This window comes from Synchiropus splendidus, chromosome 2, assembly GCF_027744825.2.
Source record: "Synchiropus splendidus isolate RoL2022-P1 chromosome 2, RoL_Sspl_1.0, whole genome shotgun sequence".
NCBI lineage: Eukaryota > Metazoa > Chordata > Actinopteri > Syngnathiformes > Callionymidae > Synchiropus > Synchiropus splendidus.
In genome coordinates this window covers 32,379,415-32,402,451 of record NC_071335.1, presented here as the reverse complement: position 1 = coordinate 32,402,451, position 23,037 = coordinate 32,379,415, and the positions used below count along the sequence as shown (strand labels likewise).

Genomic DNA, 23,037 nt, shown 5'->3' with positions numbered 1-23,037 from the left:
GAAGACAGCTCTTCACTTCTTTCTACACTGATGAGGGAAGGAACATCAAGTGATTGTGTAAAAGCAGGAGACAGCACATAGACCAAGACTGGAACTGAACTGGGAAATAAAAAAGCCACCAGCTGGGGGCGTGACTGTTATGCTGTTTTGGTGGGGGGTTTTTTTCTTAGCTTTCTTTGAATAAAATGATCATCATGTTAAAAAAAAATGTTTTGTCAGTGAATGTTTTGTAAACATATTTAAATACTACGTATGAGTTTGTATCTCTGTGAACACTGCTGTTTAGACCTGCAGTAGCACAAGTATATCTTCAATGACCACCTGCGTCAATCTTCTTTTACCTGCTACTGTTTCTGGCAGTCTTCATCCAACATGTTCACTGCCTCTCCTGTAGATAGACAGGGATTTGGGGTGTGGCACCATCATACAATACAATGAAATGCTTTCATTTTCCATTTTTTCTTACATATTCTGTCCGGATTGATTTGAATTCATTCTTGAGCAGGTGGGTAACAACAACAAAAACACTCTTCTGAAACTTGAGAGTGAACGAGTGAAGCTACATGGCCGTGAGATGGAGTGCCTTCTTCACTTACATTCACATAAAACTATATAGGTGTATATAAATAGATGCTATTAATAATGTCTGTTTGTAGCACTGGTCAAGGTCAAGGTAACTTTATTGTCAAATATGCTACAGTACGAGACATATAGCATGGATGAAATATCTGTTCTCACAGACCTGGACACGACATACAATCACAGACGAACATAAAGATCACAGACACCACATAAAGATCACAGACAGCAGGATACATGCAACAACAATCGTCACATCGGTCCATCAACCACTGGGAGGGGCACCTAGCTCATGGCAGCATGGCAACATCCTCTGCCCCTGTGGATGGAGCCAAAAGTGCCTGGTGCAGACCCGGGGGCAGAGCAGGGAGGGAGTTCAGCATCATGACAGCCTGGTGGATGAAGCTGTCTCTCAGTCTGCTAGTTCGTGCGCGGTGACTCTGGAACCTTCGCCCTGATGGTAGCAGCGTGAAGAGGCGGTGCGACGGGTGGGAGGGGTCTCCTGCGATCCTCAGGGCTCTCCGAGTGAGGCGAGTCTTGTAGATGTCCAGGAGGGATGGAAGAGGGACCCCGATGATCTTCTCAGCAGTCTTCACCACGCGCTGCAGGGTCTTGCGGCAGGCGATGGTACAGGAGACGAACCACACTGTGATGCAGCTGGTCAGAACGCTTCCCTCAAGCAATGATCATTGTAATAGATGGTTCCTTTCTGAGCAATGTTCTTGACTGTAGAGCGTACACTGCTGCACATTAGTATTCGGGACAGAAGACCAGACCACCATCAACGTGACATAAGAGGTAGCGGCAAATTATGATTTTAATGGTTCAATTTAACGTCAATGCGTTATATTTGTGATAAAGAAATCAAAGTCAGTTACTTTTAGATGGCAGCATCTTTTAATCGAACAAGCGCAGTGTTTGGCTGAATTTTTGGAGTGCAAAATATGTATTAAACTAACAGTATGTTAATGTTTAAAGCAGAAGACATGGTAAATGACATGGTAATTTATTAAATTACTGTTGTGATTTTTTTTTAATATAGTATTTCTAAAAATGTATTTTATGAATGTTATAGCACTGATATTTAAATTGTACTCCAGATGAAAATTTGAAATTGACACTGATATGCAAATACGGTGTTATGGAACGGAACATAGACAGGAAGTGACGTATTACGTTCGCCGTGACGTCGTCACGCAGTTAAGTTGCTAAAGCTGTTGCTTACTCGGAATGTCTCTTGTCATGCTCCGGTTGGAACGTTGTTTTGACGAAGTCAGGGCGAAATATTATGGTTTAAATTGACCCGTTAAATTCTGATATGACATCAGACTTTGTAACGTAAACACGTCGGCGCTTGTGAAGAAACCACGATTCGCGAGGCAGTTGCTGACCAAGAGTTAGCATAACAAATCAGAAGCTAGTTTGCGTTTCGTTGTCACAGTCTCTTGGAATTTGATCTCCTCGTCTAAGCGTTAGACTTTGACGCTAGGTCTAGTCTTGGACTAGGTTCGAGGAGGATGAACTGGCTTTTCTCCCATTCTAAAGGTTCAGGACCTTTGCCTCCCCTGAACAGCCTCCAGCAACAAAGACAGCGCCAGATCGACTCCTTGAAAGATGCCCACCCCAGGTAAGAGGCAGGTTTTCATGCTCCACTGTAGCTTCTGTCTTCATCGTCGCCGCGAAACAAACGCGTCTGGTGGCCATATTCGTGTTTTATCCCAGGTGGTTTGAACGCGCAGACGGCCGCCTGACCAGGGCAGAAAACACATTCTTCGGTCTACAACCGTCAATAATGGAGGCGATCGAACTACTCATGAACCTTTTTGGCTGATGTGATTCTAGTCAAACCGTGAATGTACAAAGGTCTGCGCTGCCACTTTCGTTCGCGGCACTAGTATCGAAGCCAACAGGTCCCGTCTGTGTCTGCGGGAGAGCCGTCCCAAAATAGAACGCTCGTAATCCGCGCGAAGGACTGCTGAATGGAACCGTCAGTCGGTTGTGAACGCGAACCTCAACTGAACAGTTTTGGATCAAGGCCGGTGTGAATGAACCCATCTGCCCACAATTCCGCTTATCGCATCCCACTCGTTTGTTGTATTGTCATTTTAACAAAACAGGAGGCTACAGTTGCGTAATCGACTTATATTCCGTGAAACTCCAAAATGTCAGCAACAGGTGTCACGTTGGTTTCATCCTTTTCCTGTAATGAAATTCTATATTAGCACGTTGTGCTTCTGTCAAAGCAAGTTTTGTTATTAATAAAGTCAACTAAATTCAAATTAATGTGTATCACTTGTGGGGGGTTGGTTCTGATCAATCATGTGAACCATTCTCTTGACCTGTGACACTTCTTGTGTATCGACGCAGCAGACAGAATCTCTGAACTGACAACCAACGGTAGTAACTGATAGGATTCACCTTGTGATCCAGCATCTGTATGTCATGCCAATTAAAGTATGAGCTGTTGGTTCACTAGCAGCTTGTCATCTGTGACCACTAGCTGCATCAGCTGACTCTACTCCTCATTTACGATGTATGTTTGCACAAGTGTCACGGAATTATTGACATTGCACTTCTTGTGCGCAATATGTTGGTTACTGGGCTGCTTTAAGTTATACTAGATAACCTGGGCCTTTTTAAACTGGCACAATTCACGACTGCTTCCTCTCTGCTTTTTAATCACCATAGTAAACTACTTTATTTACAATATTGGTTCCTGGAGTGTATCCAACATATACTTTTTATTTACTTCATTATTATAATATTTCATATAGGACAACAGTGAAGACTTACAATCTTCACTGAACCACATGTATATGTATGTGTATCTTCCATTGATGTTTATATTTTCAATTACACCCATAATGTTCCCCTATGCAGACTTTATTTACACTGTTACCCTCAGAGCGCCACAGGCAGCTAGGGTGTTCAAGCCTACATTTTTAAACAATAGTTCCATGATGCCTGAACCAGCTTTTCATGTTGAGCATTCTGTTGCTAATACTGCAGAAGGTTGATGATCACATTGATCATTAAGGCTGTAATACGATTTAAATATTGGTCTGTTTCCTTCAGTCTTGCAGAAATCCAGAAAGATGTTGAGTACAGGATTCCCTTCACCATCAACAACTCGACCTTGACCGTCAACGTGTAAGCTTCTGATACCAGTGTCACACTTTTTAGTTATCTTACTGAAGTGTGAAAGATGTCTTTCTTAAATGGGAAGTTGTTGTCATTGTTAAAGTGGAACTCTAAACACATCTATTCTGAAGCCTGTAAGTTCATTTATAAGTAAAAACTGTGCTGTGCTATGATGATATGTTGATTCACCAATGTTATTGTTGAATTTTTGGCTGTGTTTGCTTTGCACCTAGACTGCTGCCTCCACAGTTCCCACAAGAGAAGCCCACAGTCAGTGTCTACCCTCCTGTCGGTCACCATTTGGTGGACAGCAATAATGGCACAATCATTACCAGCCCTCTAATCACCAACGTATGTTCTTCTTTCATCTGCTCAGAATAATTCAGACCGTGTGATATTGTTGTTGTACTTTTTTCATAAGGTGAACCTTAATAATTCAATATATATATGTTTAGAATGACTTTTAAAATAATACTTCAACTAATGTAGTAAACAGTCAGTGAATAGCTCAATTAAAATGAGACTATAGAGCGCACCAGAATATTGGCCGCAGCCACTAAATTTAACAAGGAAAATAGATCTTGTTCATACATGAGCCGCAGTGGTCTATAAGCCTCAGGTGCAGTGGTGCTGTCTGTTCCATAGAAAGGTCAGTGGTGCAGCCGTCTTAAAAATGCTTTTCAAAACTTGTTTTAAAAACAGGCTCTGGCATCGAGACTGACTCATGAAACAAACTGGGAAATGACCTGAACTTGAATGATGAACTCCTCACATCTTTTATTTACATAACAGCGCTCAAAATGAGCTGTTTTCACCCATGCGAAACCACAGCCGGTCTCAGCGGCTGCTTCTTGATTCCAGACCTCCAGGAGATTGGCTCTGTTGCTGGGGCTGCGGAGACACGGGCGAAAACAGCGCATTTTGAGTGCTTTATGGGTAAATAAACAGCCTCGTATTTCACCGGTTTCATCACCTCCGATTTCACCTGATTTCAGCCTGTAAAAATCCATGTTTTAGCTGCGCCGTTGTATAAGCAGCAGGGTTCAGACCGTGAGAAAAAAGTAGCAGCTTATAGTCCGGAAATTACGTAGTTATTTGTGAAAATTATCTGATGTATTGAAGAGTGGTTTGCCATTGTCCTACAAGTGTTGGTATTTAATTTTACTGTGTTGCTTTATAGTTTGGGATGCACTCAGATCTTGGGAAAGTGATTCAGAGCCTGTTGGATGAATTCTGGAAGAGTCCTCCTGCATTAATGTCATCTGGTCCCTCGGGCTTTCCGTAGTAAGTTCACCCTTTTTTTTTTAGTTTGCATTGCAATTTTGTGTCTTTTCCCTGCACATGAATTTTTAAGGCAGCTGCCCCATGCATGTTTCCCAACCACATTAAGTACTGGTCTATTATTTATCCGTTTAAGCATGTGACTTGTGTCTGTGTGGACATAGAAAGGAATGTGGAACACCAACTCACACATGGTGCTGCTGAGTCAAATAGAGTGACACAAGTGTGACAGGACAAATGGATTTAAAACAAACATTTGGTGACAAAGCAGTAATAGAAAATCTGAGAAACAAGTCAGAAATGGTGCAAAGGGAAAGTCAGTAAACATTTAGATGCAATGTCAGTGTCACAATTTCTCCTATGTTTCTGAATTGGCATACAAAAACAATCCTCACTGCCAGAGAGTTGCCACATTACGTGTATATATAAATAGTGTCTGTTGAACGGGGCGGAGCAGCCATTGAAAAATATAAGCTGCTTATGAGTTTGTTTTCTACTTAATCAGATCCTGTCTGTCCAACTATAGTACTCAGGGAGGTAACGCTGTGTGTTTCTTCATGATAGCATGTACAAGCCACCAGGCATCCCACCCTATCCTACTCAGGGTTTCCACTATGCTCCTCGCCATGTCGGCCCAAGTCAGACGCCTCCTCCTGCTCCTCCACACCCTGCGGCGGACGGGGTTCATGTTCCTCCACGAGCTCCACCTTCTTATGGCCTCATGACTGACCTAGCCCTTCCTACTGGAGACACACAGGTACGAGTGCTCGCAACCAACCGCAATGTTCATTTCACCACAATCTAAAGTGACAATTTTCTTTCAGCTTGGATTAAACGGACACATATACAAGATGCCTGAAATTCCTGAATCGTTTCCTGACCTCTGTGAATTAAAGTATGTCATTTTTGTGCTAAATTCATGTTTTTTGTATCTAATATTCCTCTTTGTGTGTATATGATCACAGTCTCAGTCAGTTGTCGGAGATGTCGGAGAATGAGGGCGTTCTCCTGGAGTTCTTTGTCACTTTACCACAACTCAAACAAATAACCAACGACAAAGAAGAGTTGCTCACGAATATTGTGTCTCTGGCAAGTGAGTCATGATTTGGATTAGGGAGCGGCAATTTTCTGGTTTCTTTTGCTGACTGACTTTCTCCGTTGGTTTTTTTTAAGAGAATAACCTACAGATGGAGCCTCAGCTTGAAGGAAAGCGACAGGAAATGCTCTACAAGGTTGATGCTCATTGACTGCCATGTGAAACCTCTGTATCTACTAACCTTTTTGCCCTTTCTCCTGACAGTATGAGCAGCTCACACAGATGAAGTCAACTTTTGAGTCCAAGATGCAAAGACAGCATGAGCTCAGTGAGGTAGAAAGATGATCTCCACCTGATCACTGTTTTGATGCCTGTACACTCTGTATTTTCATCATAATGTTTCCCCAAAAGAGCTGCAGCCTCAGCACCTTGCAGGCTCGACTAAAGGTTGCCGCTCACCAGGCGGAGGAGGAGTCAGAGGAAACAGCAGAAAACTTCCTAGAAGGCCGCACTGACATTGACGAGTTCCTGACCAGCTTCATGGACAAAAGAACGGTGAGGAGCAGGAGAGAAATGAAGGTTAAAAATGGCATGGATCAGCTCACTCACTCTGCTTGTCTTGTCATTTTGCAGCTCTGCCACAGCAGAAGAGCTAAAGAAGAGAAGTTGCAACAGTCTATCAACACATACGAGCAGTTTTCCAGCAGCCACTAGAGGAAAAAAGGCTGCTGAAGATGGTAAATGCCCATTTGCTTTTACTGAATTCAAACCCGGAAACCATTCAGATGGACACTTCTTGTTTTGTGGGTGAAAATTTCTACATTACGCAATAGTTAATGTGCCATTAAAGATAATGCAGAAATGAAAGTAAACATAGTCACAGCTGACTCATTGGAATGTTTAGCTGCTACTTCAGAGATGAGGTAAGATCTGCCAGAAATGTGTTCTTAAAAAGGCCCCACCCTGCTTATTTCTGTGGTTTTGTCTTTGGAAGTGAAACCACAATATCCACTATAAGCAGTTTTATGCTTTCACTGTGCAACCCATGACTTTACACTCCAAATGGAGCAAGATTTCAGCATTGTAAACATGCACATTTGATGGAACATAAATGCTGGATAGGAGCCCTTTCGCTGTCATCTTGAAGTACATAACATTACAGTTCATTTGTTCCTCTTTCTTAACCTGCAGAGGCTCAGTTTGAGAGGCAAGCAAACTATGTTTGTTCTGCACGGCCCGCTGTCATCTGACCTCATGTCAGTGTACTTGTTTTTCCTAAGTGCAACAAGCGATTGAAATCAGTAGAAGAGTGAAGTAGGGATGGCTGTGGTAAAAGGTACACAAACAAAGTGCAAAGGTCATCCGTACGCTTCTCAACAGCACATCTTCAGCAACAGGCCTGTTATTATATGATAGTACACAGTTGTGGACAAGTTTCACATTAGTTTTCTACAACAAAAAAACCTTGGATAATGCCTATTATTAGTGTGCTAGCAAGAAGTGGGTGTAGTGAAAGTATTAATGTTCATCATAACATTCGACATTCTGATAAAGGTATGTTTACATCAAATGCGATTTTGTGATTTTGTCGCGTGACTTGTATCAGAGTGGTCCTTGGTTTCTGACTACACAAGCGACTTCCACCCGACTTTCAAATCGCAACAAGAAATCTGAAGTCTATGACGGGTCAACATGGCCCATCGAAATCGTGGCCCCTACTCTACTGTGGAAGTAAAACCAAAGAAAATGATTTGGACACTGTTTGCTAGGTGTGTATCGAAGAGCTATCACCTCTGTGTTACACAATAGTGGCTATTGTCAGCTTCTTGTTCACTGCTTCTCTTCCTCTCTGTGTACATCACCGTAGAGTCTGGACTCTGATTGTGGAACTTCACATTTTTCCCCCCTGCAAACACACTGAGGCTGCAACTCTTGTCGTCCCAAACGTGCTGCGTCTCTCTCTCTCTCTCCCATATTGTGTGAAAGTTTGCCAGTCACCTGTAGACTACGTTACATGGGTTGCCTTTGATGCATACATCGTGTTTGGTGTGAACCTACCTGAAATGCTGAGTTACCTATTGTAACTTCAGTTCTATGAATACGTGCGATGCCCTTTAACAGGCTATTGGTTACCTCCACCTCCTGAAGTTGACAACTGTGCATGTCCCCAGTCTGGTATTGAATACTGCAGTTTTCTCTGTGGTGATGTGTTGGTCTGTGTGCTGGTTATGACATAATAATTTTGCCTGTTTTAGGTTTGATGCTTGCACCTCCTTCTTAAGGATGGATACGAGGAAGAAAAGCACACCAGGGCAACAAGGGGCACTTTGTAAACAAAGAACACTGAAAAACGATTGATGCTGACTCTGAGACTCTGGAGGAGGAGATGTGGCCGATGCGCCTTGGAGCTGCGCCACGACAACTAGGATCCATTGCATCAGTATTGTCTATTGCACATGCTGTTGGTTTCTTGGCAACGATTTGCTTGCTGTTTGCATAGTGTTTTTAAAGTACACTTGAAATGGAGCAGCCAGGCTAGAACAGTATTCACACCTTCACTTTCTTTGGGGAAATACCCACATTTATTTTATCAGATTTAAATTTTGCATTGCAATTGGACGTGTACATTCAGATGTCAAGTAAAGGTAACCTTTTGTTCACCTGTGAAGGTTGTAGTGCGGCTTCAGTTCATTCAGAAAATCATGCGAAAAGCAGAGGAGCCCAGTTTTGACTGGTATATTTGTATTTAAACCAGCATTCAGGCTTTTTCATTTCCAACTTTTTTTTGTCTGTCTTAGATAACTAGTACAAACATCTCACTAGTGCTGAGACTGGGGCGTCATCATCATGTCGATCATGAATCGTGAATATTGCTATGCTTCTTTTCTTTAAAGGATACAGTCCATGGCTAAGTTACTTTGTTAGTACAACCCATTTGTTTTGCTGGTGAAATATTGAATTTCTTTTGCTTGGATTTCATTCAAGGTATTGACGTGCTGTCACAGTCACATGATCATGACAGAGCTCCAACCCGGCACTCTTTGATCTTCTGTTGGTGTTGATCAAAGGCAAAAGTGAATTGGTTTGAGTTGAACTACTGTAATTAAATAATGTTTATAATGGGGTTTATTGTACTCAAAGATGCCCAAACTCTGTATTATATGTTATTATTTAATTTGTTTAGAGTAATAAAGGATTTACAATACATTGGCTTCTTCTATGTTCAAATGTCATTCTCTGGTTTATGTGTTTTCTCAGGTATCAGCTGCAGTTTGGTGGATCAGAAGGTATTTAACTCATGACCGAAGTTTGTTCGACCTAGTTTCAGCAACTGTATGCAAAATAATATTAAAAACACAAAAAAGTATTATTGCAACAATACATTCTTCTTCGCTGGCATATTAGTATTGCTTGTATTGATAATGGTGCTTGATTTCATTTAGAACTGGCTTTGTATTTACCAGTTATTTGCTTTATAGTTATAACTTTCATGCAAATAAAGGACAGTTGGGGACCTGGTGGAGAGAGTCTCAGGATTCAGCAGTTCTCCCTTGCAATACATTTAAACAAGCAAAGAGGCAGATATGTGAAATAATAAATTCAGAATTGCTCATTCATGTGGAGCCAGATAAGTACCAGTAATAGTTGGCATCATTTTTGCTGAGGGAAGAACAAAAAAAAGGCAATTTAAAAGTCAATTAAATTATAAAATTATATATTGGTTAGATATAATAATTAAAAGTATTTCTTATTTGCACATATATTTTTCAAAATCAAATATTACACTTAAAATCGTGTTAGTTCTCAGTAAGTGAAAGATGCAATGGGATACTATGAATTTATTAGTAGTAGTTTCCTTGATGACTTCAGTCGTTAAGCTCAACGGCCGCTAGGTGGCGGCACAGCGAATCACACATTCAGTAAATTCAACGAAGAAATGTTGACGTCCGGCGGGATGTTGAGAAGGAGCGCGCAGGCGTAGTGTTTACATTGCGCGTTATCGAAAGATTTGTCAATGGTAAGAAATGTGTTGAAGACCTAAGTGATGTTTTATGTTTACGCTGAAATGCCGCTTCTCCGCTTTTATTCCCGTGACATGTCGATGAACTATAGTTGTGTTTTTGTGTGCCACTGCTTGAAGTTGTCACTGTCAGGTGGACGGACATGGCAGCGCAGATGACCGACAGCCACCGCAGGTTCCTACAAACCCTGATGGCTAACGGAATTGTGAGTGAAAGACAGGCGAGGACTTTGCATCGGTTCTGTTGCGAGACGCACAACGGTAGGGTTCGGCCCCATCACCTCTATCCCAACGGAATCTTGCTTGAAATCGCTGTAACGTCGCCTGTTTTCTTTTCCAAGCGCCTTATGACCCAGAAACCCTGGACCACTTCGTCAGTGCCATCAACGCAAAACTGCAACCCTTGTCTATGCAGATCAGGAAAGGCCTCTCGGAAGAGAAGGGCGATCAGCACTATGCTCTGGTAATATCGACGCGCCTCAGATTTAGAGCAACAGCATATCAATACGTTTTCACTGAACTCAGGTGAACATGACGGAGAACGATGTGACCAAGTTGTCATCTGATTATGCGGAAAATGAGCTGGAGCTGTTCAAGAAAATTGTGAGTACAAGTTAAATAAGGTCCCGTCTGAAAGCGCTTGAGGCAGTTATGATATACCCCATTTTTATCTTCATTAAGGATTATCCATTTTTTTTGTTTTTCTTGTTTGTTGTTCTTGCAAGTTTTATTTTCATCTAATAGTGTAAAGACATTACTAAATCATGTTCCGAGTACTACCCTCCTGAGCCGTCCACTACAGGGATGCGTTTTATATTTTTCTCTTTTTTTATCCTGCGCTAATCTCTTAAGCTACTCCTGTCCTTCAAAAACAATCCATATTAAATTTAAAAATTACTTGATTTGTCAGATACACAATGTACAGTGGTACCTCGGTTTTCAAACAAATCGGAGTTCAAACAAAAAATTCCAGATTTTTTTGCTTCGGATTTCGAACAAAAAGCCAGAACTCGAACGCCCCTGAAAAAAGCCAGAAAAAAAACATAACGTGCGCGGACCGACCAGGTGACCCACGACGCGCTTTGTTATTGTGTATAACGCAGCCTCTGTATGCAGACGTGTTCCGTTAGCTACATTTACTGACTGTTTTTTTCTTCATATTGAGGTGTAAAACCTTTCCTGTCTCCACACTGGACCGTGGTAGAGTGTCACAGGGGAGGTGCTCGTTCTCCACACCTCCGAGGCTGGAGCGCTCACTCCAGGGTTTGATGTCCTGTTGTGGGCTGGAGCTGGGACAGGGATGAGGCGAGTCTGGGACAGAGCGTGACTTGGTTTATGACTTTGTCACAGCCAAACTGCACAGAAGCGCACATTCAGAGCTGGACACACACCGGGCACCTCTTCACTTCTGGAGAGACGTCACTCACTCGGCAACCCCTCCCACATGCAGCGGCCACACACATAGACGAACAGTGCACCTGCAGCAGACACTCTACATTCACTCCTACAAAAGTCTATTTTAAGGCTTGGAACGCATTATTTCTTTTTCCATTCATTGTAATGGGAAAAATCGATTCAGATTTCGAACAATTCGCTTCTCAAACGGCCGTCTGGAACGGTTTGTGGTTGAGAACCGAGGTACCACTGTACTTTTCACATTTCAAAGTTTGAGAAAGGTACATTTCAGTTTCTTTCCTGCATCACATCTACTAAACAGGAGGATTAAACCCTTCAAACTTGATTGTTTATGCCACTAAAATAAGATGTTCTCGCTCCATGACGACATTTCCTTATTATAATTGTGTTTAATCCTCTTTGTATACTCCTTTTTAAATCAAATACAAATGTAAGAGTTCATCCTGAGTAGTTGAATTGTTATTCTATTATTTTGTCGCTGTTGGCTCGGTGAAAGGCTCCAACTGAAATCCATGACTGTATATATTTTCTTTCTGACCCTCCTCCCCTGCGATGAACCTGCTGTAACTGCAGAAGAAAGCATGACTGAAGTGTCCTGGTGTCTCTCAGATGGACCTGATTGTGGGCTCTGACTGTGGCACTGCCACCTCCATCGACATCCTGAACAGCACAGACACTCTCACCACGAAGAAACTGAAGAAGATTGAGGCGGAGCAGCTGCTGAACAGACTGGTGCAGGACCAGTGGCTCTGCGAGGTAAAAACAAGTCTGCTATCGCCATTGAGTTTTACCCTTCTATTTCAGTTGTAAGTCATTTATGAAAGTAACATCAGCTAATATACAGATAGTTCTCCTGTTTGTATGTGAAGACAGGTCCATGTCTGTGGGTTCTAAACTTCAAATGTTTAAATTAGTGGTGGGACTTTAACAAGTTTATTACGATTAACGATTAACTAATTACAACAAAAAATCTGTTCAAATATTTTAATCGCTTTTAATCATTTTTATTTAATTTCATTGAACAGTCTGCTCTCCAGACAACAGGGAACCTTTGTAAGTGCAGGAGTTCCTGGTCCACTGATCATGCTGATGCACAAGACACGCGGCAGCTAGGATGATAACAACAACAACAAACATGGAGGAATCCCTGAACAAAAGCAAACAAAAGCATCTGTTTGCTTTTGTTCAGGGAGGTTTTTCACTACACAATGGCCAGGGTTTCCACTACTCTGAATGGACTTGAAATTCTTATAACATTGAAATTCTTATACAAATATTTTCAAGACATTAATAGAGCTTTTGTTTAAATCAGGTGATATAAAATCTTGAATATAGCCACCATCGTGATTTATTGTGCTACTGTCAAACTGATGCAAAATAAGCAATATTGTGTTGTTTAAATGTATGTATGGCTCCATCATTTGATTCAGTAATATACCAAATTCATTCAAAGTGAAAAATGAGCCTCAACTGAAATGGCCTTTCCAACCAATATTTAGTATTTAGTCGTGTTATGGAGGTGGTATCATGATGTATGTCACTTGCTGGGGGCAGCTAGTGTTTCTGTCAGGAGCGAAAGAGAAATCTCTACTGCGGTGCTTGTTGCTAATGTTGGTCACAATTATTCAACTGTTTTATCAGACATAAATATGATGTTTTCCTTATTCAATTTTTCACATTTTTTTTTACTTTCCAATAATCCAAAGGAAAGACAACTGTCAATAGAAGTTCAAAATAATAATATGTTTACATTGGATTTGACATGCTGAGTTCTCTTATTTTCTGTTGCTGTAGAAACAAGGGGTCTATTCCTTGTCCACCAGATGCATCCTAGAGATGGAGTCCTACATCCGTGCAATGTACCAGGACCAGCTCAAGCTGTGTCACATCTGTCACAACGTAGCTTTCCAGGTAAGAGCTAAGGTCAAGTGAAGCTGAATCCATCCACTAACTGACATCTGTTCAGTGCCAAGTATGTGAGAATCCCACGTGCTCCATCCGAATACACAACCCCTGTGCCACCAGATACTTCAAGGACAGGAAGGAGCCACAGTGTCCGGCCTGCAACGACGCGTGGCGCCACAAAATACCCGGTAGAGTTCAGGTTTTTATATAAGTTGAGTGGCCTTCTGTAACCTCAGGAGTTTGACTGGATGTGTGTTCTGTTCTCAGCAGACATCAGAGGACGTCAGTCTCGGAACACGAGATGAAGTACATTCTCTAACTGTGTCTTTTTTTTAAACTATGTTGTTCATCTGAATAAAACATGTTTTTAAATCTGGAACATGTCATTAAATGATGAGGTGGTGAAGAACTTCTGGTGGAGGTGGGTTGTGACTTCAGACTGAAAGGACGTGTGTTGACTTATAACCTCATGAAAGTCTTATTCCTATTACCACACGCGAACATATTTCAGTCTGTGGGTTAAATGTTTGTTGTCATTCATTTTCACTTCATCGACCTTCTTATTTGTTCATATTCCGAATAAAAAAAATACATCTCTAACGTAGCAGTTGTCATGACATTAGTTAGACACTAGAGGCCACTGTTTGTCAAGGTTTGTGGTGCGCTCCTGCACGGTGACCTCCAGTTGTTGTCAGTTATCGATGCCTCATTGCTTTGATCGATTTTAAATGTGTTCGTGCATAACAGTACAGGTCATGTCAGGATGTTATCACTGGCCATATATTAGTCTAGAACTTAAAGGGTCAAATCTGCTGAGCCAGAACTGAAATAAGAAATTCATGAGCAGAATCAATTTTCTTTTTTTAAAGCAAATTTCTGTACTTCTCCTGTATTTCCTCTTTGGAAACAGCCATGAAGTGATACATTTGCAATGTCCTGCTTCATAAGGGAGACTTTAATGTGCGGTAAACCCTGGGAATATTCAATAAATGGAAAGACGCCGCTTTACAGAGGCATGTTAGAGGAGCCATGTCTGTCCAGTATAAACCTTCTGGCTTGGCAGGTGATCCTGACGTCCTGACGCCTCCCTCACGTTGATGCTTTAACCTCATAAAATCCTTGAACATTACATGAGGTGTTCACATCAGTGGAGCATGAATATGTTGCGTGTGCATCAAGAAACATTGATCAATGATTTTTGTTCAACACGACTAGGGCTGGGATCGAAACATGTTGATTCCAATGAGTTAACAAAAAAAATTTAAATAAAAATTAGTTGACGAATATATGAATGGCATTTAAAGCTTCATTCACATGGGACAATGTTCACTTTTCACTTTATACAATTTATACAACTTTACACAAATGCACTCAGAGAGCCTCCGAAGTTGTTTCATTCCGTTCCCAACACTACGACAAAGTATCTTTCAACAGATAAAAATAAAAAAAAGTCCTGCATCCGAATGCCAAAAAATTTCATCCAAACCAATCCATAACTGTTCAAGTTATTTTGAACGCACAGACAAACCAGTGCCGTTGAGGGCATAACCTCCTTACAAGTGTTAAGTGTCCACAATGGAAATTTGATGTTAGTTTTTTTTTAAATCAAGTCCCACCTCTCTGTCTGTGAACAAGCCTTATGCAGCTCAGATTAACTCCCATACTGGGCAACAAAATGATCCCAAACATGATGAGAAGGAATTTACAACATGTTTGATCACAAATAAGTTTGTTTTATTTCTTCCTTCTACAATAGATTGGGACCCGTTTATCACTAATGTTCACTTGTCTGTGTGTTGAAACGCCTGTGTGACGCAGGCCAGGCTGCCCTCAGAAGTGGAGGCTTCTCACTCTCAAAGTGAAAAGGGCGGCGACACTTTTTGTCATGTCACGTGCCTCTCGTTCTGAAGTCAGTATGAAATGAATTCAACGAAAATGGCTATTCAGGCTTGACTCAAAGGCCATTCATTTTAGCTTTGATAAAAACAGGAGTCAGTTTGAGGAATAGAAATGAAAGTGTTTGTTGTTTTTGTGTGAGTGTGTGTTCAGTGAAGACAGTCAACCTTGATGTGTAAATATATCCAGCGCATACCAGCGCCCCCCCAGTGTTCCATCCACTCACTTCAGCTGTAAAATCCTGTAAAATCTCAATATCAAAAATCAATATCAATATTGTTTCGGGTGATCAGGATTTTTCTGCAGCACAGATCAGCATCATCCTCTTTAGTGACCCTCACCAGTGGGCCCAGACGCTGTCTCTCTCTCTCCCGCTCTGACAAGAAAAACCCCGGCGGGGCGACTGTCTGCCTCTCACACTGGGAGGACGACACCTCTGTCTCCTCACCGGAGGAGTGGGGCCGGGCCTCGCTTTTGATGTGAGTCCCCTGCAAAGCAAAGGTCAAAATAATAAATGTAGGCGCAATTGAAGTGTTCGCAGGGGGGCGTGGAGCCGATCCTCGGATGAGTGATCCCGTAAAGCGGGAATGAATTCATACAGTCCAGCGTGGCTGAAAGGGGGAAACAGCGGGGCGCTTCTTTGCTTGGACCGACTGTAATGAAGCTTCTGGTCTCCAGGTTCATCTTCACACGCAAACATCTCGTCCATCACTCGCAGGCTGAAAACACACACACGCACATCTGAAGATTCCTGAGGTCACTGAACTAGGTCAAAGGCAAGTGAGCAACACCTCGTTTAGTGACCTCTGACCCCGTGCGAATCTAAACCCGCGAGTGTCCAAAGCGCTCTGCCCCACCTCGGATCAGGTTTCAGCTCAGAACACTCTGGAGCTGTCAGCGGTGCGGGTTGCAGTAGGCACTCTGAGTTCCTCTCACAGTCTGAAAAAAATGTACGGAAGTGATGAGTGACCGAAAAGTAGTTGGCTGTGCCCCATGATGGACTGATGAACCACATGTAGTATCAGAATCAGAAACAGCGTCTGGTTATGTTACTTTTCAAGCAAGAGATGAAACAAAAATATTCCTTAAACCTCTGTCCTTTATCCTCTGACAATCACTGAGACTCTTCCTCATTTCTAACTTATAATTTGGGGGTTATGACTATTATTATGACTTTGTACTATTTCTTTTACAACATATAAAAGTTATGATTCATAAATTCTGATTCTATACAGCTTTGCCATTATGTTCTTTTTAAATTTATATTTTACATTTTGTGTGGTTTTATGGTGTGTAACTACCTGTTCGAGACATTTTAAACGCGTATGCTTCAAAGTTAGTTTGCGGTAGTCATTTAAAAATAAAAAACTTTGTCAAAGAGTGAGTTGACGCGCAAAAATACGCGTCGGGAATTATAAAAACACCGCTTAACCTGCTTCTGTGGCTCTCACTCCGTAAAAAAAAAAACACCCTCCAACCAACAATGATGTTCTCTCTGTGCCTGCGGATAGAAAAGGACTCGCCTTGATCCGCATATAATGGCAATGTTCCGGTGCGCTCAGTGGTTCCGGGCGGAACTACATGCGCAGTCCTGCTGTGAATCACTCGTCACCACGGCAACCGGCTTCTCTCCGCATCATCCTCGCCGAGCTCTGAACGCCTCCTGCCTTCTCCAGGAGAAGAGCCACCTCGGGTAAGTCCCTATGTTTTCAACGTTTTTCTATAAAACCGTCGGAAGGTCGGAGTGTTATGTTCGTGTGAGAAGCAGAAGTAGCGCGCCACTGCGGCGGCTGCTGCCGACAGATTGATCCACTTCACTGCTGACGCAGGTGATCGATGACGCGCAGGCAAAATGGAAGTAAAGATGCGGGCCACATGTCCTTCGACAGGTTTTTAATGTACACATCTCTGGTCAGTAGGAGTCGATCCAGCGAACCTTTGAAAATGTCAATTGAAATTCTTAAAAAATGACCTGTTAATGTAGTGAGAAACTCTTTCTCTCATCTCCACGCGCAACAAAACACTTCAATAATATAGTTTTTTTTGCAGGTGAGGGCTCCTGTCAAACGAGTCCTGGTTTGTGATTCCTCTGTGTGTGGATGGGTTTCACTCTTCCCACCGTGTGTAGTGACGTACAGACTGAGTCAGACCGCACTAGAGGAGCTAGATGACATAAGAACACTGACACTCACATTTATTCACATTTAATCACATTTATTTGGTTCCATTAAAAATTCTGTTTAATGTTTAAAATGAGTTGAATCATAGTTGAATGAGTTCATAACTATAACATTGGCCTTGGAATGAATTTGAAGTCCAAGTTTTGGGTTTATTTTCAAGGATGATCAACCTTCATGTGTTAAAAAATAAATCTGATTTTATCTGAGTTGGATGAGAAATATGACCTACTCACTAATGTGATGTCAGTGAAAACAGTTTTCTAGGACAAAACGCCTCCAGTACTTTTTAAAGGACAAACAGGAATGATCATGGCTTTACAACATTATTCTCACGGGAGTTTTAAGAGACAAACTTGGAAAAGCTTTCTTATCACGTTCAGTGAATATATGCAACTGGTTATTTTCAATAAAACTAGAGTTGATTTCGACTAACTTTCCTCACAATTTTGAGTAATAATGGATGGGTTTTTAAAAAAAAAAAAACCCCGTAAGGTCGAATATTGCAATATATCCAGATATTATTATACATCATGATACTACCACTGTATGACCCAAGAATCCCAAGTCAGTTTTTGTTAGTGATGGGCCTTTGTGGTTTTCTGACGCAGCCCTGAAGGGTAGATGAGTTTCATGAAACAGTGTCCTGATTTTCAGAGGCCACCAGGTGGCACTGTCTGCTGTAAGATGTTGAACAAGTGATTCAATGAAACCATCTAGTGGCACTCTTGGTTTAGGACTCTGTTTCATCAACCCTGCAACATTGTTTCGCGGTACCTCATCGACCCATCAGTAGCTCTTGTCAGTAGTCAGAAAATGTACCACAGCAGAGCATAAAAGCGCCACCATGTGTTCCCTCTGGTCACTGCAGTGCTACATGCTTAGGAAAGCACTACTGAGCTCTGTGACTTCCTTCATACAGCCAGTTTTATGCTGAACCTTGGTGTTGGTGCCTCATCACACAGGTTCTAGAGAAGGAGCTTGTCATATGGTTCTTACACTGTGACAAAATAGCAAAGTAGCGACTCAATAGGACGAGGTCTAGGTCTAGGTTGAGCGATGAAGAAAGATCTCAATAGATAACTTGGTTCTAGAGAAAAGTGTGGAGACTTTGTAAACTTTTGCTTTGACACTGGCCTGCCTCACCTTGCGTCCCAGACTCTGACAGCCATGGTGAAGTTAGGAACCAGTCTGTCTGACAAGCTTCAGAAAGAGTCGTCGCTGGACGACGGCTTTGATAACATCCCGCTCATCACACCGCTGGAGGTCAACCAGCTCCAGCACAGCTTCCCAGAGAAGGCCAGTCGTACCTTCTAAGCATTTTCTAACTGGCACGATGCCAGATGTCGCCGTGCTGACTGTGCTGTTTTGGTCGTAGGTGATTGTGAAGACGGCCATCAAGCACTCCCTTCAGCAGAGGAGCAAGTTTGGTGTCCCCACCGTGAGGAAGATGAAGAGAAGCTGCGAAGTTTCAGAGCGAGCTAAGGTACACAGACTGGACTGGATACAGAACACGCTACTTGTTTGTTCCAATGAAAACACTTTAGTTCTTTACTTATTTTGAAAAACAACATCCGCCTCATTGGTCTTGGTCTCATACCATGTGATCTCGACACGGTCCCAACTGGAGAAGGCTTCTGTCCACATTATCACTTGGTTCTTTTTCTCGTCACCCTGAGAGTCACTTTTTGTTTTTGTTTTTATAAGCCATTACTGTTGTTGACATCATGTGTCTGTGCGTCCAGATTTCAGGTCTCATCTTCATCATGCTGGCTTCCCTCACCAGCCTCATCCTCCTGCTCATGTTCCAAACCCTGTGGTACCACCAGCTCACCTGCCCTGCCGGTTTCGTCCTCAAGGTAGAAAATATGTTTGTTTCTCTATCCTTGTGGGAACCTCTCATGACATAACCCTTTCCCCAGCCTCTCACCCTACACCTGACCATCCAAAACACGTGGCTTCACTTAACCAGGACTCTGAACCAAACTGAAAACTATTTATCATGACCCAGCTACTTGAAATTGAGGCTTGGATTTGGGGAGTGTTTTGTCAAGAATTGGTCTCCACAAGGCAGGTAGACGCACTGTCAAATGAGATGCCTTCACAAAGGTGAAGTTCTGTCTGGTGTGACCAAAGAATTTCTCCTTTATCTCTGTGGAACTTATCAGCATTACTGTTTCTAATGACACCTGCGAGGTGCGGAGCAAGCGAGGCAGCGAGTTGAACAACAAGAGAGTGGAAGCAAGGGCAAGTGGGAGAGAGAGTCCTGCTCCAGCGAGCGGCAAGAACACGCCGCCGTGAATCGGAGGGGTCTTTAATTAGGCCTGAGCGTGACTAAAGTGTGATTAAAGGTTTAACGTGAGGGGGGGGGACGAGGGAAGGAGGCAGGGAGAAGGGCAGCTTTGAAGTTCTGGCCAGTTTTTACTGCTCATGCCTTGTTGGAGACATGAAGATGGTGTTCATCTAACGCTCAGGCTGGGAAACCTGAACCTGAAAAAGATACCACTGTATCTTTGTTTTTACTGTGGCGGCTAAGTGAGACTTGAATTTCCTTTCAACAGCAATAACAAATACTAATATGATGGAATATAAATCATATTTGAACAATGAGGATCACAAATGAATCTTTTTTGTCAATCGCATATAAATTCCATGGGCCATTTGGAAATAATGTGTTGTTTGCCCAATAACAAATACATGAATTCATTGTGTTCTAAACTCACTTGCAACCTATTTTCAATGTTTCGGTGTGATTTTTTTCAGCATAAAAATGTGAATTTTTGAAGAATGTGAATTAAAAAAAAACCTGCTAGGGCTCTGCCGCCATCTTGATTCAACACACTGTCCCGCCTAAGTGTATTTATCGTGAAAATTATTTCACGATTTGCTTGCCATTCAACCGCCATCTTCAACATGTCACTATTTAACTTTATTTCCTGGTTTCCATGAGCAGCAGAGCCACTGCATCCCGGTGAATCTGGAGCTGTTGCCCAACGGTGAGCAGCAGGAGCCAGGTTTTCACACCACCACTGGACTGTACACAGCACTCAGCAACCTCAACAAGGTCAAGAAAAGTGGGCCCCAACTGACATCGCCATGGTTACCAGTCATCGGCTCTCTGAAGGAGGCCGGCAAAGAGGCTGCATCCAAGCCACTGGAGAGAGAGGAGTGAAGAGGGTGATGAAGACGATGGAGTATAGTTTGTGTTCAGTCTCCCTCCTCTGGAATGTGCGAGTTAGATCACAGGATACTTACAAACAGCCCTAGAATTTATTTTAAAAATATATTTTAAAACTGTTATGAGATATTTTTCAAAAAAGAAAATTCACTTTGATTCGAATTTGGAACTTTTATTTTATCCACAAATTAGCTGGGATCAGGTCGCAGGGGCAGCAGCTGAATCTAAGATACCCAGACCGACTCCTTTTCAAGTCCTTCTTGTCTTGTCTTTTTAGTTTCAAAAATTGGCACCTTTTTTGCAGACATTTTTTGCTGCGTTACTCCTGATACAAATTTACAACAAATTTAATGTAAAGTGAAATATTAATAATAAGAACAAAAAAATGCTTAGAGGGATGAAACCGAACAGGAGGGGAGGCATATGTTGTATATATTGTACACATCATACAGCATTTGTAATATATCCTTCACATCTCAAAACACGGAATTAATCTCTTACGCTGGAGTGTAAGAAACCTTTTCTTAATACACACGCCGCAAACACACACACACACACATGTTGGTATGTCTATCTGTGTGAGGACCACTGACATAACCCTTTCCCCAGCCTCGCTCCCTTAGCTTAACCATCCAAAACAAATGGCTAACTTAAACCAAGACTCTGAACCAGACTGAAACCCAATCAGAATGACCCAGTTATCCTCATGACTTCATCCTCAAATTCAGGCTTAATCTTGTGGGGTCCAGCTAAATGGTCCCCACACACACACACATATTTTGGCTGCACTCTGCAACATGTTGCATGTGCAGCAACATATTTCACTATGAAACTTTGTGTGTGTGTGTGTGTCACCGGCTCTTGTGGTTAGAGCAGGAATGTTATTAAACGCTACAGAATGTTTCAGACTTTTATAGTTTCACTGAGTCATGACTAAACTCTCACCATCTGGGGGCTGCATGTGTGTAGAAGCTGCCGGATGTGTGTCGCTAACTTAAACACTCATATGCATTTGCACGCGAGCCAGAGTGTCTTTTCGTTGTTCTGGTTCCTGCATCAAAGATGGGCGCTACGGTGCGTGCCATTATTTCTTTCTCACTTCTTAGCTGCCATGTTTCAGTGACGTCGAAATACATTTGATTTGTGGTAGATACTGTATCTGTGGCTTTGTCTTTTGAAGGTCACCGTCATCAGAATTGAAATGGTGCACTTTAATGGAGGTCAAATATATGATCAGACTTTGGATGAGAGGGAGACGCAAGGGTTAGGGTCTAACTTAATTTATCTTGAAGAAAAAAATACTTGAAATCATTCAGTGACTGTAAGTTTTGTATGAAATGTAAAGTGTTATAAACAAGGAAGGAAGGACGGAGGAGCTGCGAATGTGCACTTTCTAGAGTCAATAAACTGTTTGGGTTACTCTTTCAAATGACTCTTCATTTTGAAATGAACCAGCAGGAAACTATTGTTGTTTTGTCCACACACACACACACACACACACACACACACACACACACACACACACACACACACACACACACACACACACACACACACACAGGCGTTTGGAACTGAACCCATCACAGAAATGAGTACCAAATATCTGCATCAGTCACATCTGCTGTGATGTCATTGCTCCAGACCTGCAAAACCATGCATTGTCCTGCGAGTCAAAAGTGAAAAACATATTCTGTCGCACACGTGAGAGTGTCAACCGAGATGGTGACCCTTTCAGATGTGTTCCTCAAACCGCAAAGGAAACAATGTTCTTCTGTAGAGGTATAAAAATGACCTTATTTGTTGCAAATGATCTCCAAAAATGGTTCTGGACTCACATATTGGTATCAATATCAATTGCTCCTCCCACAGTCCAAAACCATGCTGTGTCAATGTGTCCAATGATGGACAGGCACTTGACATTTTTTCATGACGTGTGTGAAGTTGTGTGGCACCTGTGTCTGCAGGGCATGTGCAGAGCCTGTTGGCTTGAGTCTGTGTTGCGCAGCTGAAGCCTTGTCTGTGGGCGAGATGCTGCTGGCTCACGATATGGGACTAAACTGTGTGCTAAAAATATTTATTAGCACATTAACTAATCCCACACTTGGTCAGGACGCCGCATGTTATGCCAAAAGAGCTTAAAGTGAAAGCCACGGGAAAAATCATATAAAATCACTGAGTACTCATGTAAAGGCTGCTTTATGGCATCAATAGAGCCGAACAATAAAAAAAAAAAAACAGGTTGGTTTTTTCATGTGACCGGAGAGTTTGGAGTGAGAACGACAAAAATCCCAAAATAAAATAACCCCTCAACCCCTTTGAGCGCTTTCTGTGGTTTATCACAACATGAATATCATGAGATGGTGGAACATCCATTTGCTGACTCACCAAACATTTTCCCCCTTTCCTT

General features: G+C 42.2%; 3 protein-coding genes across 7 annotated transcripts; all 3 read left to right on the top strand.

The window, feature by feature from the left end:
• Positions 1 to 1,773: 1,773 nt before the first annotated feature.
• On the top strand, positions 1,774 to 9,228 carry LOC128753912 (vacuolar protein sorting-associated protein 37A-like). Its single transcript, XM_053856103.1, has 12 exons — positions 1,774 to 2,206; positions 3,655 to 3,729; positions 3,954 to 4,071; positions 4,901 to 5,004; positions 5,566 to 5,758; positions 5,826 to 5,896; positions 5,967 to 6,094; positions 6,175 to 6,233; positions 6,302 to 6,370; positions 6,449 to 6,592; positions 6,671 to 6,774; positions 8,293 to 9,228. Exons 1-11 carry the CDS (start codon positions 2,097 to 2,099, stop codon positions 6,749 to 6,751), a joined length of 1,152 nt encoding a protein of 383 aa, XP_053712078.1. The 5' UTR covers positions 1,774 to 2,096; the 3' UTR covers positions 6,752 to 6,774; positions 8,293 to 9,228.
• A 733-nt stretch (positions 9,229 to 9,961) lies between these two features.
• On the top strand, positions 9,962 to 13,839 carry LOC128754468 (non-structural maintenance of chromosomes element 1 homolog). Of its 5 annotated transcripts, none has more exons than XM_053857103.1 (8): positions 9,962 to 10,055; positions 10,192 to 10,319; positions 10,400 to 10,521; positions 10,584 to 10,661; positions 12,084 to 12,230; positions 13,269 to 13,385; positions 13,441 to 13,567; positions 13,647 to 13,825. In XM_053857103.1, the coding sequence occupies exons 2-8, from the start codon at positions 10,202 to 10,204 to the stop codon at positions 13,682 to 13,684; spliced, it is 747 nt and encodes a 248-aa protein (XP_053713078.1). In that variant the 5' UTR covers positions 9,962 to 10,055; positions 10,192 to 10,201; the 3' UTR covers positions 13,685 to 13,825. The 5 variants fall into 5 exon arrangements, with proteins under 5 accessions (XP_053713078.1, XP_053713081.1, XP_053713080.1 ...); XM_053857106.1 differs by having other exon boundaries at positions 9,971 to 10,055; positions 10,179 to 10,319; positions 13,500 to 13,567; positions 13,650 to 13,839; XM_053857105.1 differs by having other exon boundaries at positions 9,971 to 10,055; positions 10,179 to 10,319; positions 13,500 to 13,567; positions 13,647 to 13,839.
• Positions 13,840 to 16,865: 3,026 nt separating this feature from the next.
• On the top strand, positions 16,866 to 22,040 carry LOC128754482 (neuronal vesicle trafficking-associated protein 1-like). The gene is made up of 5 exons (XM_053857135.1): positions 16,866 to 16,968; positions 18,611 to 18,751; positions 18,831 to 18,938; positions 19,198 to 19,311; positions 20,406 to 22,040. Exons 2-5 carry the CDS (start codon positions 18,623 to 18,625, stop codon positions 20,622 to 20,624), a joined length of 570 nt encoding a protein of 189 aa, XP_053713110.1. The 5' UTR covers positions 16,866 to 16,968; positions 18,611 to 18,622; the 3' UTR covers positions 20,625 to 22,040.
• Positions 22,041 to 23,037: the final 997 nt, after the last annotated feature.